This window comes from Ursus arctos, unplaced genomic scaffold, assembly GCF_023065955.2.
Source record: "Ursus arctos isolate Adak ecotype North America unplaced genomic scaffold, UrsArc2.0 scaffold_22, whole genome shotgun sequence".
NCBI classification, from domain to species: Eukaryota; Metazoa; Chordata; class Mammalia; order Carnivora; family Ursidae; genus Ursus; species Ursus arctos.
In genome coordinates this window covers 56,636,731-56,650,785 of record NW_026622897.1, presented here as the reverse complement: position 1 = coordinate 56,650,785, position 14,055 = coordinate 56,636,731, and the positions used below count along the sequence as shown (strand labels likewise).

General features: G+C 37.5%; 1 protein-coding gene across 1 annotated transcript; it reads right to left on the bottom strand.

Moving 5' to 3' along the window:
* Positions 1-4,563: 4,563 nt before the first annotated feature.
* Positions 4,564-5,671, bottom strand: LOC113269235 (olfactory receptor 51F2-like). Its single transcript, XM_026517944.3, has one exon. The coding sequence runs from the start codon at positions 5,550-5,552 to the stop codon at positions 4,608-4,610; it is 945 nt and encodes a 314-aa protein (XP_026373729.2). The 5' UTR covers positions 5,553-5,671; the 3' UTR covers positions 4,564-4,607.
* Between the last annotated feature and the right edge of the window lie 8,384 nt (positions 5,672-14,055).

Genomic DNA, 14,055 nt, shown 5'->3' with positions numbered 1-14,055 from the left:
TTCATTGATTCTTCCATAGAACACTTTAAGTAGCCATCACATCCCAGGATTTTGTACTGATAATACAGAAAATAGAACAGAGTCACTTTCCCCAGGGATCACAAGCCAGTGAGGAAAGAGGCATCGAACACACTGCTTACAACAGGGCATAGTTACAATGAGACCATAGAAGAAAGAGTATGGATTTATCTAGGTCAGCACCTGGTCTGTCTGGAGACATAGGAGAAGAGAGCACAGGAAAACCAGGAGTGATTCCTAACATGGTCAGCATGTCTGGAACCCTGTGTACCAGCGGGGGAGCAAGTGGCAAGTACAGCTAGACAGGGAGGCAGAATCTTTGCCACAGAAGATTTTACAGGCATTCAAAAGCCTTTGAATCTAAATAACACACTAGAAATTGCACAGTATGGAATTTAATCTTTCTCCTTTCCTAGAAAAAGGCATTTCTACATCCTCCTTAATACCCTTCACCGGCTAGCCCATCCCCCCACACCCCTGCCCTCTGAAACCCTCAGTTTGTTTCCTGGAGTTCATAGTTTCTCATAGTTCTCTTCTCCCCCTCTATTATCCCCCCCTTCATTTTTCCCTTCCTTCTCCTAATGATCTCCCAGCTATTCCTTATGTTCTACAAATAAGTGAAACCGTATGATAATTGTCTTTCTCTGCTTGACTTATTTCACTTAGCATAATCTCCTCCAGTTCCATCCATGGTGATGCAAATGTTGTGTAATCATCCTTTCTGATGGCTGAGTAATACTCCATTGTATAACATCATTAGCCATCAGGGAAATGCAAATCAAAACCACACTGAAATACCACCTTACACCAGTTAGAATGGCAAAAATTGACAAGGCAAGAAACAATGTTAGAGAGGATGTGGAGAAAGGGGAACCCTCCTACACTATTGGTGGGAATGCAAGTTGGTACAGCCACTTTGGAAAACAGTGTGGAGCTTCCTCAAAAAGTTAAAAATAGAGCTACCCTATGACCTAGCAATTGCACTACTGGGTATTTACCCCAAAGATACAAATGTAGTGAAAAGAAGGGCCATATGCACCCCGATGTTCATAGCAGCATTGTCCACAATAGCCAAACTGTGGAAGGAGCCAAGATGCCCTTCAACAGACGAATGGATAAAGATGTGGTCCAAATATACAATGGAATATCACCTACTCTTTCAAATTCTTCATCAGATGAACCAGACTATTATTTTCAACATTGGCTCAGATAGTCATGAACAAGCATTGTTTCATAAGTCTATAAATAAAAGAAAAAGCTGTGAAAATATATAGACCTCTGTATTTGATGATATTGAATTCACAGGAAAACACAGCTAAGAAGGAGTAAAAAGTGTTGCCTGTAAGATTAAAAGAGAAAAAAGTATACTTAGGTATTTTTCTATGAATTATATCACTTTATAAAGAAAGAAATATACTTTAAATAAATTTTATTAGTGTACATATAACCATTGCATGCAAAATGATATGTAATTTCTTATTAAAGCATAAGTCAATATTGTTGTTTTTCTAAAAATATTCTCTAATACATTTATGTTTTTTAAATTAAAAAATATGGCTTCCCAATTTACATTTCCATAAACAGTGCCTGGGGGGTCCCTTGTCTCCACATCCTCAGGAACACTTGTTGCATCTTGTTTTTTGATTTTAGCCATTCTACCAGGTATGAGGTGATATCTCATTATGGTTTCGATTTGCATTTCTCTGATGATGAGTGATGGTGAGCATCTTTTAATGTGTCTGTTGGCCATCTGGTTGTCTTCTTTGGAAAAATATCTATTCAGGTCCCCCACACATTTCTTAATCAGATTGTTTGGAAAATAGTATTGAGGTTCCTCAAAAAGTTAAAAATAGAAATAACATGATCCAATAACTCCATTATTGGGTATCTACCCAGAGAAAATGAAAACACTAACTCAAAAAGATATATGCACCCCTATGTTTATTGCAGCATTATTTATAATAGCCAACATATGGAAGCAGCCCAAGTGTCCATCAATAAATGAATGAATAAGGAAAATGTGGTATGTACACACACACACACGTGCGTGCGTGCACGCACACATGCACACACACACTAGAATATTACACAGCCTTAAAAAAGGATGAGGTCATGCCATTTGAGACAACATGGATGGACCTAGAGGGTTTTCTGTTAAGTGAAATAAGTCAGACTGAGAAAGACAAATACCGTATGATTCCACTCATAAATGGAATTTAAAAAAAGACATGAGTAAACAAACGAAAAGCAGAATCCGACCTATAAATGCGGAGAACAAACTGATGGTTGGCAGAGGGGAGGGGGCGTGGGGAGTTGGAAGAATGGGTGAAGGGGAAGGGTAGATACAGACTTCCCGTTATGGAATGAGTAAGTCAGAGGAATAAAAGGCACCGCATAGGGAATACTGTTAATGATACTGTAATACCAATGTAACAGGACAGATGGTAGCTATACTTGTGAACATAGCATAATGTGTAAACTTGTCAAATCACTAAGTTGTACACCTGAAACTAATGTAACATTGTGTGTCAACTATACTCAAAGAAAAAAAATATATATGGTTCCTCACCTTCAAAGTTCTCCATTTTCAAAACTTTTCCTGAGAATCCATAAATTTGAATATCTTATGTTTACACTTTCACTGCTTAGAATTGAATGTGTATTATATCTCCTCTGTTAAACAGTAAATTTCCAGGAGCTGTATTTTTCTCCTCAGGCTAACATTTTCCTGAATTGCTGATATTCCCTTTAATTCAGGTTCTTCTTAGGAAAGAGAGAAATCACTATCCATGATTCCTCTTAGTATCTGCTTCAATGTTTTATCCAGTCTCATTCAAAAGAAACAACTGGCTAAACATTACTTCAATTTAGATATGTTTAGTCAGATTGTTACTCCTTAAAAATAGAGACTATGCTTTCATTTTTCACTTTTTCAACACCAGTACTCCCATAGTGTTCGCCAAATGGTAATGCCCAAATTATGTAAGAAGAATATTTGCGAAGTTATGTAAAAATCAAGTTAATTCAATAAGCATGTATTAAATTAGCTATTATTAAGTACTATACTGGGTCTGTGCATGATATATCAATCCCAAAGCACACTGGCTATTTTCAAAAAGTTTTAAGTCAGTCAGGAAAGATGGACCTGATTGCCTATAAGACAATGATTTATTAATGGCACCTAAAGAAGGAAAAAAGCAACTAGAAGGGGAAAAAGCAGGTGAATATTTCATTCATAGACAGCAAAATGATCAAAGACAAAGGGCAAGGAATTTATTGTGTTTTTTCAAAAGAGAAACATTCCAGGGGAATGTTACTCTAACATGCACGATAACCTGTAGGTAGCCTGTTAAAATGCAAACTCCTGGTCTCCACCTAAAGCGTTTCTGACTTAGCTCCAGGGTGGGGTTGAGGATATTAAGTGGTTCTGATGCGCTGGTTTTGGACCAGAGTCAGTACAAAACAGAAAGTGGATGTCATATTACACATCAGTAGTGTAGAAGACAGATTATGAAGACCCATGGTAATGAGGATGCACTGGAAGATGAAGAACAAAAAAATTGTGTTCTGAAGTGGTGTTAAATGGAAATCGATTATTTCATTATCTGAAAAATTTTCAAAGCTCATTGTTGAGCATTTATAAGCTGCAGGAAGGTATTAAGAAAATATAAACAAGCCAATCTCCAAATATCAAAAAAGAAGCAGTCTGACATTTGGAATATGTCTACTCATACTTTCACAATGCATACGTGTGAGTGGGCATGTGCGTACATGAGTGTGTATATTCAAATGAAATATATATACAAACAATGATAAGTTCCCTCTAGACTAATCTATCTTTTCTCTTAACAATATATCATTTATATCTGTATCAGTATTTAGCTTGCTGCATGATACTTCATATTTTATTTAACCAATACCCTTAAGCAATTGTTTAAGAAGTTTCCAAATTTTCTTTGCAATGAATAATGATATCTTGAACATCATAATACATCTTTGCCCACTTTCCCCCATTAGATACATATTTTGAAGCACAAATCATTGGATATTACATAATTAACTTTTAATACATTTATAAAAGGGACCTGAATAACTTTTAAGAATGAGGAAAGTATGCTTTTCATTTGATTTCTTCTTGTTTTTTATACTAATTCATGTTCTGTAGTCATGAATAGTCTATTTGGGGAAATAATAATCATTACCAATACATGGTAAGAATTACTGTAACTTAGGCTTTCCTACTGATGTAAATGATAACAGACATCCCTTGAATTGCTAACACCTTAGAGGTTCTAAGACTATTTAATCTGTAAAGTCAATTTACAATTTAAATATACATTTGTCCACTTTCTAGACATATTTTCACTGTGGTCCTATTCTGTGCAGCTGAAGCATTGGTAACAAGGCTAAAGGTACACTAGACAGAGTCCCTATTTCAAAAAATCCACAGTCTAGAACTTCGGTAAACAACAAGTTTTTACATCATCAGAATAGAATGAAAGCTCTTATAAACAGACTTTTTCAATTCCAATAAATAGCCAAATATGAGTCAGAGAGACTATGGAAAGAAAAGATATAATGAAAAATGCCTAAATGAGCTTCAAAGAGAATATTTTGAGCATAGCTTTGCGAATTTGCTTGGTCTTCACACTGTAGATTACGGGATTCATCACAGGAGGGATGAGCAGATAAACATTGGCAATGAGAGTATGCACAAGGGGAGGGGCATGCTTCCCAAATCTGTGCACCAGTGACAGGCTGATCATGGGGATGTAGAAGATGGCAACAGCACTTATGTGTGAAACACAAGTACCGAAGGCCTTTTTCCGCTCCTCTGGGGAGGCAATGCTGAGCACAGAGTGGATGATCAGAACATAGGAGAGGAGGATCAAGACAGAGTCTATGCCAGCAGTAGAGATGACAATGGCCAAACCAAATGCACTGTTGATCTTGGTGTCTGTACATGAAAGCTTCATCACATCAGGGTGGAAACAATATGAATGGTGCAGAACATGGCTACGGCAGAAGGACAGACGCTTTAGAAGTAGGAGTAAAGACACTAGAGGCATTGTCCCCCTAATAACAATGGCAAAGCCCACTTTGATGATCCTTGAACTGGTTAAGATTGTAGCATACCTCAATGGGTTACAGATGGCAATGAAGCGGTCAAAGGCCATTGCCAGGAGTACTGAGGACTCCATGAATGTGAAACCATGGATAAAGAACATCTGGCCAATGCAGGCATCAAAACTGATTTCTCGAGCATTGAACCAGAAAATACACAGCATGGTGACCAATGTGGAAAGGCACAGCCCTAGGTCTGTGAAGGACAGCATGCAGAGGAAATAGTACATGGGTTCATGGAGGCTCGACTCAGTGAGGATGACAAACAAGATCATGCCATTCCCAGAGATGGCAATGGCATAGAGACAACAAAAAGGGATGGAGAGCCAGGCATGGTAAGTTTCAAAACCAGGGATGCCAGTAAGAAAGAAGACTGCAGGGTGGAAAATGCTCTGATTGAAGGATGGCATGATGAATGAAGACAGCAGATTTCCCTGGAGGAAAGCACCATATCCTGTAAAGTAGGCAAGAAAGACATTTTCACTCTCTTCTACATATCCTACAATTTAGGATTGCTAGTGAGCCTTGTCTTGTCTTCCCATGGAAGTGCATACCCAGTTATCCTTTTCCTAGATTTAGAATTGATCTTGCATGAACTAGGAAAAGAGACAGAACATTAAATTGTAGGAGGACACCTGGGTTTTAGCGAGAGAAACATGTTATATCTAGGCTTCAGTATATTTCTATATATATATAGAGAGAGAGAGAGAGAGAGAGAGAGAGAAAGAGAGAGAGAGAGAGAGGTTAGAGTAGATAATGGTAGAATATTTTCCAGTTCTATGATTCCATGTACAACATGGAGAGACAGGACATTTCTGTGCAACCCTGTGACAAAACAAAAGGCAATTCATCCTGTTTTTCTTCACTTCTCAGTTGCCCTTAAAAAGTCCACTAAGACTTATAAGTCCTTAGGCACCCAAAGAAAATAGGATCATAAAGATAATATTAAATATTTTCTAGAAAAATATCACTGATTAAATTAATGCACAACAGCTATTAATGAAAACGAACTACTATAGAAGAACAAATTCAATCTGGCAAATAGACTACAATGGGTGACAGTTGATAAAATTATTTCATTATACAGGTAGTAGCCATGAATCTGGTGCTGTTTAAGGGAAATTCTCCCTGAAGAAATATGGCCCAAAGTTAACCTTACAAGAACAAAGGAACTAATTGCAAGCTAACAGGTAATAATTGGAGCAGAATTACCTGATTAAGATTCTTAATATTCCATTATTGCAAAGGGATAAGGAAATGCGTGGAAGGTTTGGGGGTGTGGTCCCTCAGAAACCCTAATGAGTCTGGATTCATCTCCATTCAAATGACGGATGATGACTATGAACCATCTCCTGTCGGAGGATATGAGCGTGTGGTCACCCAGATCAAGACATCTGCAGGATCAAAGAAGTTCCTCTATACTGATTCTTGTCCTAAGTTTCCGACACCTTATTTTTATCTACAAAAATAATGCTTGATTTTTAAGATAGGTGCTCCTCTTTTATTCATTCATGTATGTATTCGCTCAACAAATATTTAAATATCTACAAAATGTCAGTGTGTGCAGTGGACAGAATTATAATTAGACCTGGTACTCCAGAAGGTCTGTTCATAACTCTGGGAAAGAACATATCTAAGTGTAAGTCAACCTGGTGAGTTTCATTCTAACCGTTATATGAACAGGCACTGGCTTTGGCCAGAGTGGGAATAATTCATTACATGAGATGTGATGAAGACAGCATCTGAAGAGAAGAAAAGAGAAAAATGTTCAATATAGGAAGCTCTTAAGAACTCAAACGCACACAAAAAATAATGATGTACTATATGTTTGCTAATTGAACATAATAATAATAATAATAATAAAAGAAAATTTGAATTGAGGGGCAATGTATAACAAAACAAGATCCATGAGTTTTGTTTCAATGCCTGCACCTCAGTTGGAAGACAAACCTGACTTTTTCACCTGTGACTTACAAGCAAGAATTGGAATATGCACTCACCTTTGCTTTCCCAACAAAGGGACTCCTGACTTGATAATAAGGCTTACAAGTTTTCTAAATGATGGCTGGTTTAAAGTCACAGGAGCAGTGAAAAGGAGGTCAGAGGAAAGAGCCCTGGAGAATAGCAGTATTTTCAAAAAAGACAGAAGCAGCACCTAGTGATGAGACTGCAGAGGCGTGGCACTAAGGTGAAACCCCCAGGAAAGAAAACACAAGGCTCTCATCAGTTTTTCTCAGACCTCTCATCTCAGAGCCAGGAAAAGTGCCTGACACAATGGTTTCTAAGAGTATCTGTTCAGTAAATGAATTCATTGTATCCGATAATAGTAATAGACCCTAGACACTTAATATCAGGCATATATTGTGACTCCTGACAGCCCCTTCAAATTATGAATAAATTCATAACCACATTGGCATATTTTAAAATAGGAGATCAGCTAACATTTTTCTGATTAATCTAGTATTCATCCTTGGTACTACGACTTTGCTCGAAGACAGACCTGGTGATAAAAATACATTTTTCTATGTGAAGTTGTAAGGACCTTTAAATCATATCCTCTTTATTTTGAATATAAGAAAGCAGGCTCTCAAGTTAATGCTCTTTTTATTATAGTTAAATAAAGTAAGAAGTATCTAAACTAGCCTTCTGTGTAATAACAATAGTGATAATGTATTAAATGCCTACTATGTAACAAACAATTTACTTCATTGTATCTCTTTCTCTGAATCCTCTTTCCACTGATTTGCATGCTTCTAATGGTCTCTTTTTTCAAAGGGAAACAGAGTAGGACTATTCTAATGCAGGGAACTCCATTAGTAAAGCTTGTGGGAAAAGAATAGCTTTTTTTTCTTTTTAATTCTATGAGTATTAACCCCCCTAGGGTCTTCTTTCACTGAAACTAATGAGCAAGTATTAAATAACTATTCAGGGAAAGATATATTTAAATGTCTCTTTCTCCCCAATGGAGAATTCTTCCAAGACAAGACAAGGGCTTGTATGACTTACACATCCTTATAACCAGACTACCAAGAACATACAGACTGCCCGCCCCCACTACAAAGCTTTGTATCCATCACTATCACAACACGCACTAGGTCTTATGAGCTCCTTTTTACAGATGAGAAAAACTGAAGCTAAGATTAGAAAACTGAGGCTCAGAGGAATCATGTACTTTCTCACATTTATCCAACATGACAATGGCAAATCCAAGAATTAAACTCTGTTCTCTCTGACTTCAAATTCCATGCTTTGTCACTACTTATTTAAAAGGAATTTTTTTATTAATAATATTTTTTATTATATTATGTTAGTCACCATACAGTACATCCCTAGTTTTTGATGTAAAGTTCCATGATTCATTACTTGCATATAACACCCAGTGCACCATGCAATAAAAAATAAATAAGTAAATAAAAATAAAAATTAAAAAAATAAAAGGAATTTAATTTTTAAAATATGTTGAATGAATGAACACATGCTCATAACTTCATGACTTTAATGTATATCTTATTACATTATTTTTAAATTGATATAATACATGAATATATATAATATATGAAACTGTTGAATATGTACTACCAAGTTCACCAGTTTTCTCTGACCTGTTGGTTTCATAAACTATCTGAAGACAGTACCATCCTTGATGTATTCAGAAAAGATTTCAATGCACTAAAACACTGACCTCATGCAAAGAAGAAATCTTGAGTCTGGAAAGGAAGGTCATTTGCTCCTATGCCCTGTTCTTTAAAGAGTCATCCCAGGCAGTAGCAGACAGTCTTTTAAAGCCAGAGAGAGAGAGAGATATCTCAACCTCACAAACTTATGGGCAGAAAGATCCTTCTGTCCTAAGGCTAGGGAAACACTCCCTGATCAGTCCCGTCCCCTTAAACCATTGCCAAGGGAGTTCTCTTCGGCTAAGAAAACTCACAGAGAATACTCAGGTATCAGCTCTCAGAAAAGCAGCCTTTATAAGGGGCCCAGAAGCTGCCTGGTAAGATCCACATTTTCCCAAGTGAAAATCAAATTCCTAGGAGAGAACTCTATACACCTGTGTTCCATTAACCCTTTGTGCCCTGAAAAACAGGCCATAAAGGGCAATTTCTTTGCAGTCTAGCTTCACTTTTACTGCGACAAAGAAAAGTCCTGGAGATTCCAGGAGTCCAGTTCTCATTCAAGAGCTTTCTGACCCCTGAACAGCTTGCTATAAAGTCAAAGCTTTGCACAGGGTAAAAGTAAGAGAGAAGCACCATTTAATGGATCACCCATGAGTTTGCTCACCAGGCTTTTGCCAGTGTCACAGAAATCATAAGACATTGAACCAGGTAGCAAAGGAGTTGCTGAATAACTATACTCACTGAGGCTAGTGCAATAGGATTTAGTTCAGAGCCCATGACTGTTCCTGGGCATTCTGAGTATCTTGGGAGTGTGGCTAACTTGTACATAGGCATACAAAATGATAACTTAAAAGAAAGTGATCCAGCAAACAAGCATATGAGAAGAGGCCCCGCATCACATGTCTTCAGGGTAATGCAAATTAAAACAATAATGACTTTCCAATGGCCAAAATCCAGAACACTGACAACACTGCCAACTCCTGGCAAGGAAGTAGAGCAACAAGAGCTCGCATTCATTGCTGGTGGAAATACAAAATGGTACAGACACCTTAGAAGACAGTTTGGCAGTTTCTTGTAAAAGTAAACATATTCTTACCATACAATCCAGCAATTGCATTCCTTATATCCCCAAAGAAGTTGAAAACATATCTACACAAAAAATGCGCATGGATATTTATAGTAGCTTTTATTCATAATTGTCAGAATTTGGGAGCAACCAAGATGTCTTTGAGTAGGGTGTCTAAATAAAGTATGATATATCCACAAAACGGAATACTGTCACTGCTAAAAAGAAATTAGCTACTAAGCCATGAAAAGTCACGACGGAACCCTAAATACATATTAAGTGAAAGAAGCCAGTTAGAAAAGACAACATACTGTATAATTCCAACTATGTAACGTTCTGGAAAAGGCAAACTATGCAGACAGTAAAAAGATCAGTGGCTTGCCTGGGGCTGGGGAAGAGTGAGGAATTACTAGGCGGGGCACTATAAGGATTTTTAGGGCAGTGAAACTACTCCATATGATACTATAATGGTGAATACATGGTCGTTATAAATTTGTCCAAACCCATGGAATGCACAATACCAAGAGTGAACCCTAATACAAACTATGGGCTTCAAGTGATAATGATGTGTCAGTGAAGGTTCATCAATTGTAACTAATAAACCACGCTGGTGGGGGAGACTATGGATCTGTGGGCACAGGAGATATAGGGGAAATCTCTGTCCCTTCCACTCAATTTGCTGTGAACCTAAACTTCTCTAAAGAACTGGATGTTATACACAACTGATAAATTATTGAACACTGCCCCTGAAACTAATGATGGACTATACGTTGGCTAATTGAATTTAAATAAAATTTTTTAAAAAAGAATAGTCTATTAAAAAAAATAAGAAGCAACTAAGAAAGAATACAAAACTTTGTATATCCCTTGCAATCTTACAAAGGCACTAGGCTGCTCTGATAATGGGTCTGAACCTGACACTAACACGTTCACCTCTGTGGTAGAGACATTAACCATGTTTGGCAGACAGCTTCTGTTAAAACTGTGGATACTCGTAAGTGGCCTTCAACCTTTGGCCATTAATACAGCCTTAGACAATTTTTGTTACCTACATTTTTTACTACTGTGGATAATACTGCAATAAATGTTACTCTATATAAAAAGTGGCCTGTATCTCTGGATTAATTTCTAGAAATAGAATATAATGGACTTTTTAAGCCAACAATATACTGGAAAATATACTTCCAGAAAGTTCATACCAATACTATAAAACAGTGCTTAGTCCACAATAACACAGCAACGTAACACTGTGTATTATAAGTTTCTTAAAAATTTGCTAATTTGGGGGCACCTGGGTGGCACAGTCGATTAAGCATCTGCCTTCGGCTTAGGTCATGATCCCAGAGTCCTGGGATCAGGCCCTTGTCGGGCTCCCTCTCAGTGAGGAGTCTGCTTCTTCCTCTCACTCTCCCTCTGTGCTCTCTCTCTCTCAAATAAATAAAATCTTTAAAAAATTTGCTAATTTGACAGGCAAGGATATTTTATTGTTCACTGTAGTAAAATATTGACATTCAATAAATAACATTTATTGCAAGTCCCTAATGGCACATTTTTTCTTGTTTCTAATTCTGTTCTTCCTGTTTGGGTTAACAAGTTTGGAAAACATTAATATAAAGTCCACTGATGTCACAGACTGCGGAATGTTTCCCAGGTTCAATAGTATGGATATTGACAGACTGATAATGGCATATTCCTGTTGCTAAGTGATTTTATTGAGGGGCATTTTGCTCAGACTTTCAGAAGGTTGAATTGAATTACCAGCTACTGTTCTGCTGGGCTGGCATGAGAGTAGGGCAGTGAGAAGGACCAGACTTTGAGAGTATGAGTACAATGTGTGCCAGTGCTCCACCACTATGCACACCTGTTCCATGCGCGTGCACCAAGCTCTGGCTCAGAGAATACTAAAATATTATAACTCTAGTGCTGTGAGAAAAAGTAACATTCTTTTGGCCAGGGGATAAATAAACATAATCCCCAAGAAGTTTCTGAGACTAATGGGAATGTGGTCACTGCCCTGGAATTTGCCCAGACTAGTAGAGAAAATGTTTCCAACGGTCTCAAGAAGTTCACCATGAGAAGATATAACAGGCCAACCTTCATATGCAAAATATAAGCATACACAGGTGACAGCGTGTTAACATCCAGGCTAGCACATAAGCATGCATACATGCTTGTGCTAGAACAATTTGAATTGGAATTACTGGTAGATGAATGGTCATGTGAAGATTCTCTAGAGAATGAGTTTTAAAACCTAAAAGGGTCTGCAATAGCCCAAGCTTTAAATAGTGGTTGTGACACTTATTAACGGAGAGACCTAAGTAAGTTACTTAAATTCTCTAATCCTTGGTAATGCTATAAATCAAATAAGGCTTTCTTCCATCAAATGTATTACTTACTGTTGTGTAGGTCAGAAGACTGGTATGAATCTCACTGAGCTAAAATCAAGGCAGCAACAGGGCTGCATTATTTTCTAGAGGGCATAAGGGAGAAAAATACCATTGCCTTTTCTCCTTCTTAGGTCTAGAGACCTAAGTAAGTTACTTAAATTCTCTAATCCTTGGTAATGCTATAAATCAAATAAGGCTTTCTTCCATCAAATGTATTACTTACTGTTGTGTAGGTCAGAAGACTGGTATGAATCTCACTGAGCTAAAATCAAGGCAGCAACAGGGCTGCATTATTTTCTAGAGGGCATAAGGGAGAAAAATACCATTGCCTTTTCTCCTTCTAGAGACTGCCCACATTCCTTGGCTCATGATCTCCCTCCCTCTGCCATCTTCAAAGGTAGCAGTGGTGGATCAAGTCCTTCCCAGGCTGCCACTTCTCTGGTTCTCCACTTTTAAGGACTCGTGTGATTAGAATGAACCCACACGGATGATTCAAGATAATCTTATCTCAAGGTCTTCAAGGTCAATCACATCTGCAAAATCCCTTCTGCCGCGTAAAGGTAACATATTCACCGGTTCCAGGCATTAGGACGTGCACATCTATAGGGGGCACTATTTTCTTTACCAAAAACACTTCATAGTATCTTGGGCACAAAATGCATGACAAAGTGTTGTTGTTACATCATAAAGAATAAAGTATTTCAGGCCAAGATATTTTCTGTGGTGAAACAGATTGGGTGGTAGGGAGAGATAAGGAGGGAAGCAGGGAGAATAGTTAGGAAACTACTGAAATTTTCCAAGTGAGAGATAATGTTGGCTTCGAAAAAGGAGGCATTTTTGGAGGTGATGAAGAATGATTACATTCTAGTTATAGTTTCAAAGATATTGGGATCGGCAGGCTTATTTGCAGAGTGTAAGAGACAGAAATCAAGGGTAGACTTCAAGACTCATATGCTCTAGAGTGGTCCAGAAATGGTGGGAGCATCTGAGAATCTAAAGGGACTGTAAGTAGAGAAGATGGGCCGTATCTAGCAATCTGTGGGAACTCTATTTACTAAAGACTAGAGGGAGCAATTTTCACATTTTTTTCAGATTGCATCACTGGCCAGATCCATCACCCACATACTCAAAGTACTCAAAAGTACAATGTAGGAGACTCAAAATTTAAACATAAGTGGGGAGAATCCCAAATTATTGTTGTTACCTTCCTTCCAGTTAGTGGGCTGGGGCTCAAACAGAAAATAGGTTAAATTATGAAAAAAGTAAATAAAAATGTATTTTCTGCACACCTAATTGTAGACTGAGATTTTTACCTATAATATTCTCCAAGTACTTGGCTCATGCCTCTAAGAGAACATTATCATTGATTATCAGTATTGGTAATTATCAGTTAACTGTGTGTTTCTAAACTAAACTAAGAGACCATGGACAGTAAGAACTGTGTTGTATTCCCTCCCCCTTTTTTTAATCTCCGGCACTTTGCATGATGTTTGGAATATAGGATAACCTTATGCAATATTTACTGGATGTATGTATAGATGAATAAATTTTGTTTTTTCCTAGTTATAAGAGACAGGCTGCTAAGAAGCACAGGTAGGCTAATGAAACAGGACTGCCATGAATAGTAATAGATGCTAACAAGTTACCTAGTAGAATGTGTTTTACACTCACCAGAGGAGATTCCTTTAAGCAATTTAGTATAATATTTCATTTTTGAAAATTCTCTTCAGAGTGACTGCTCATGGGCATGGGATTTCTTTTTGCAGTAATAAAAGTTTTCTAAAAGTAGACCATGATGATGCTCGTAGAACTCTGTAAATTTACTAGAAACTATTGAATTGTACAT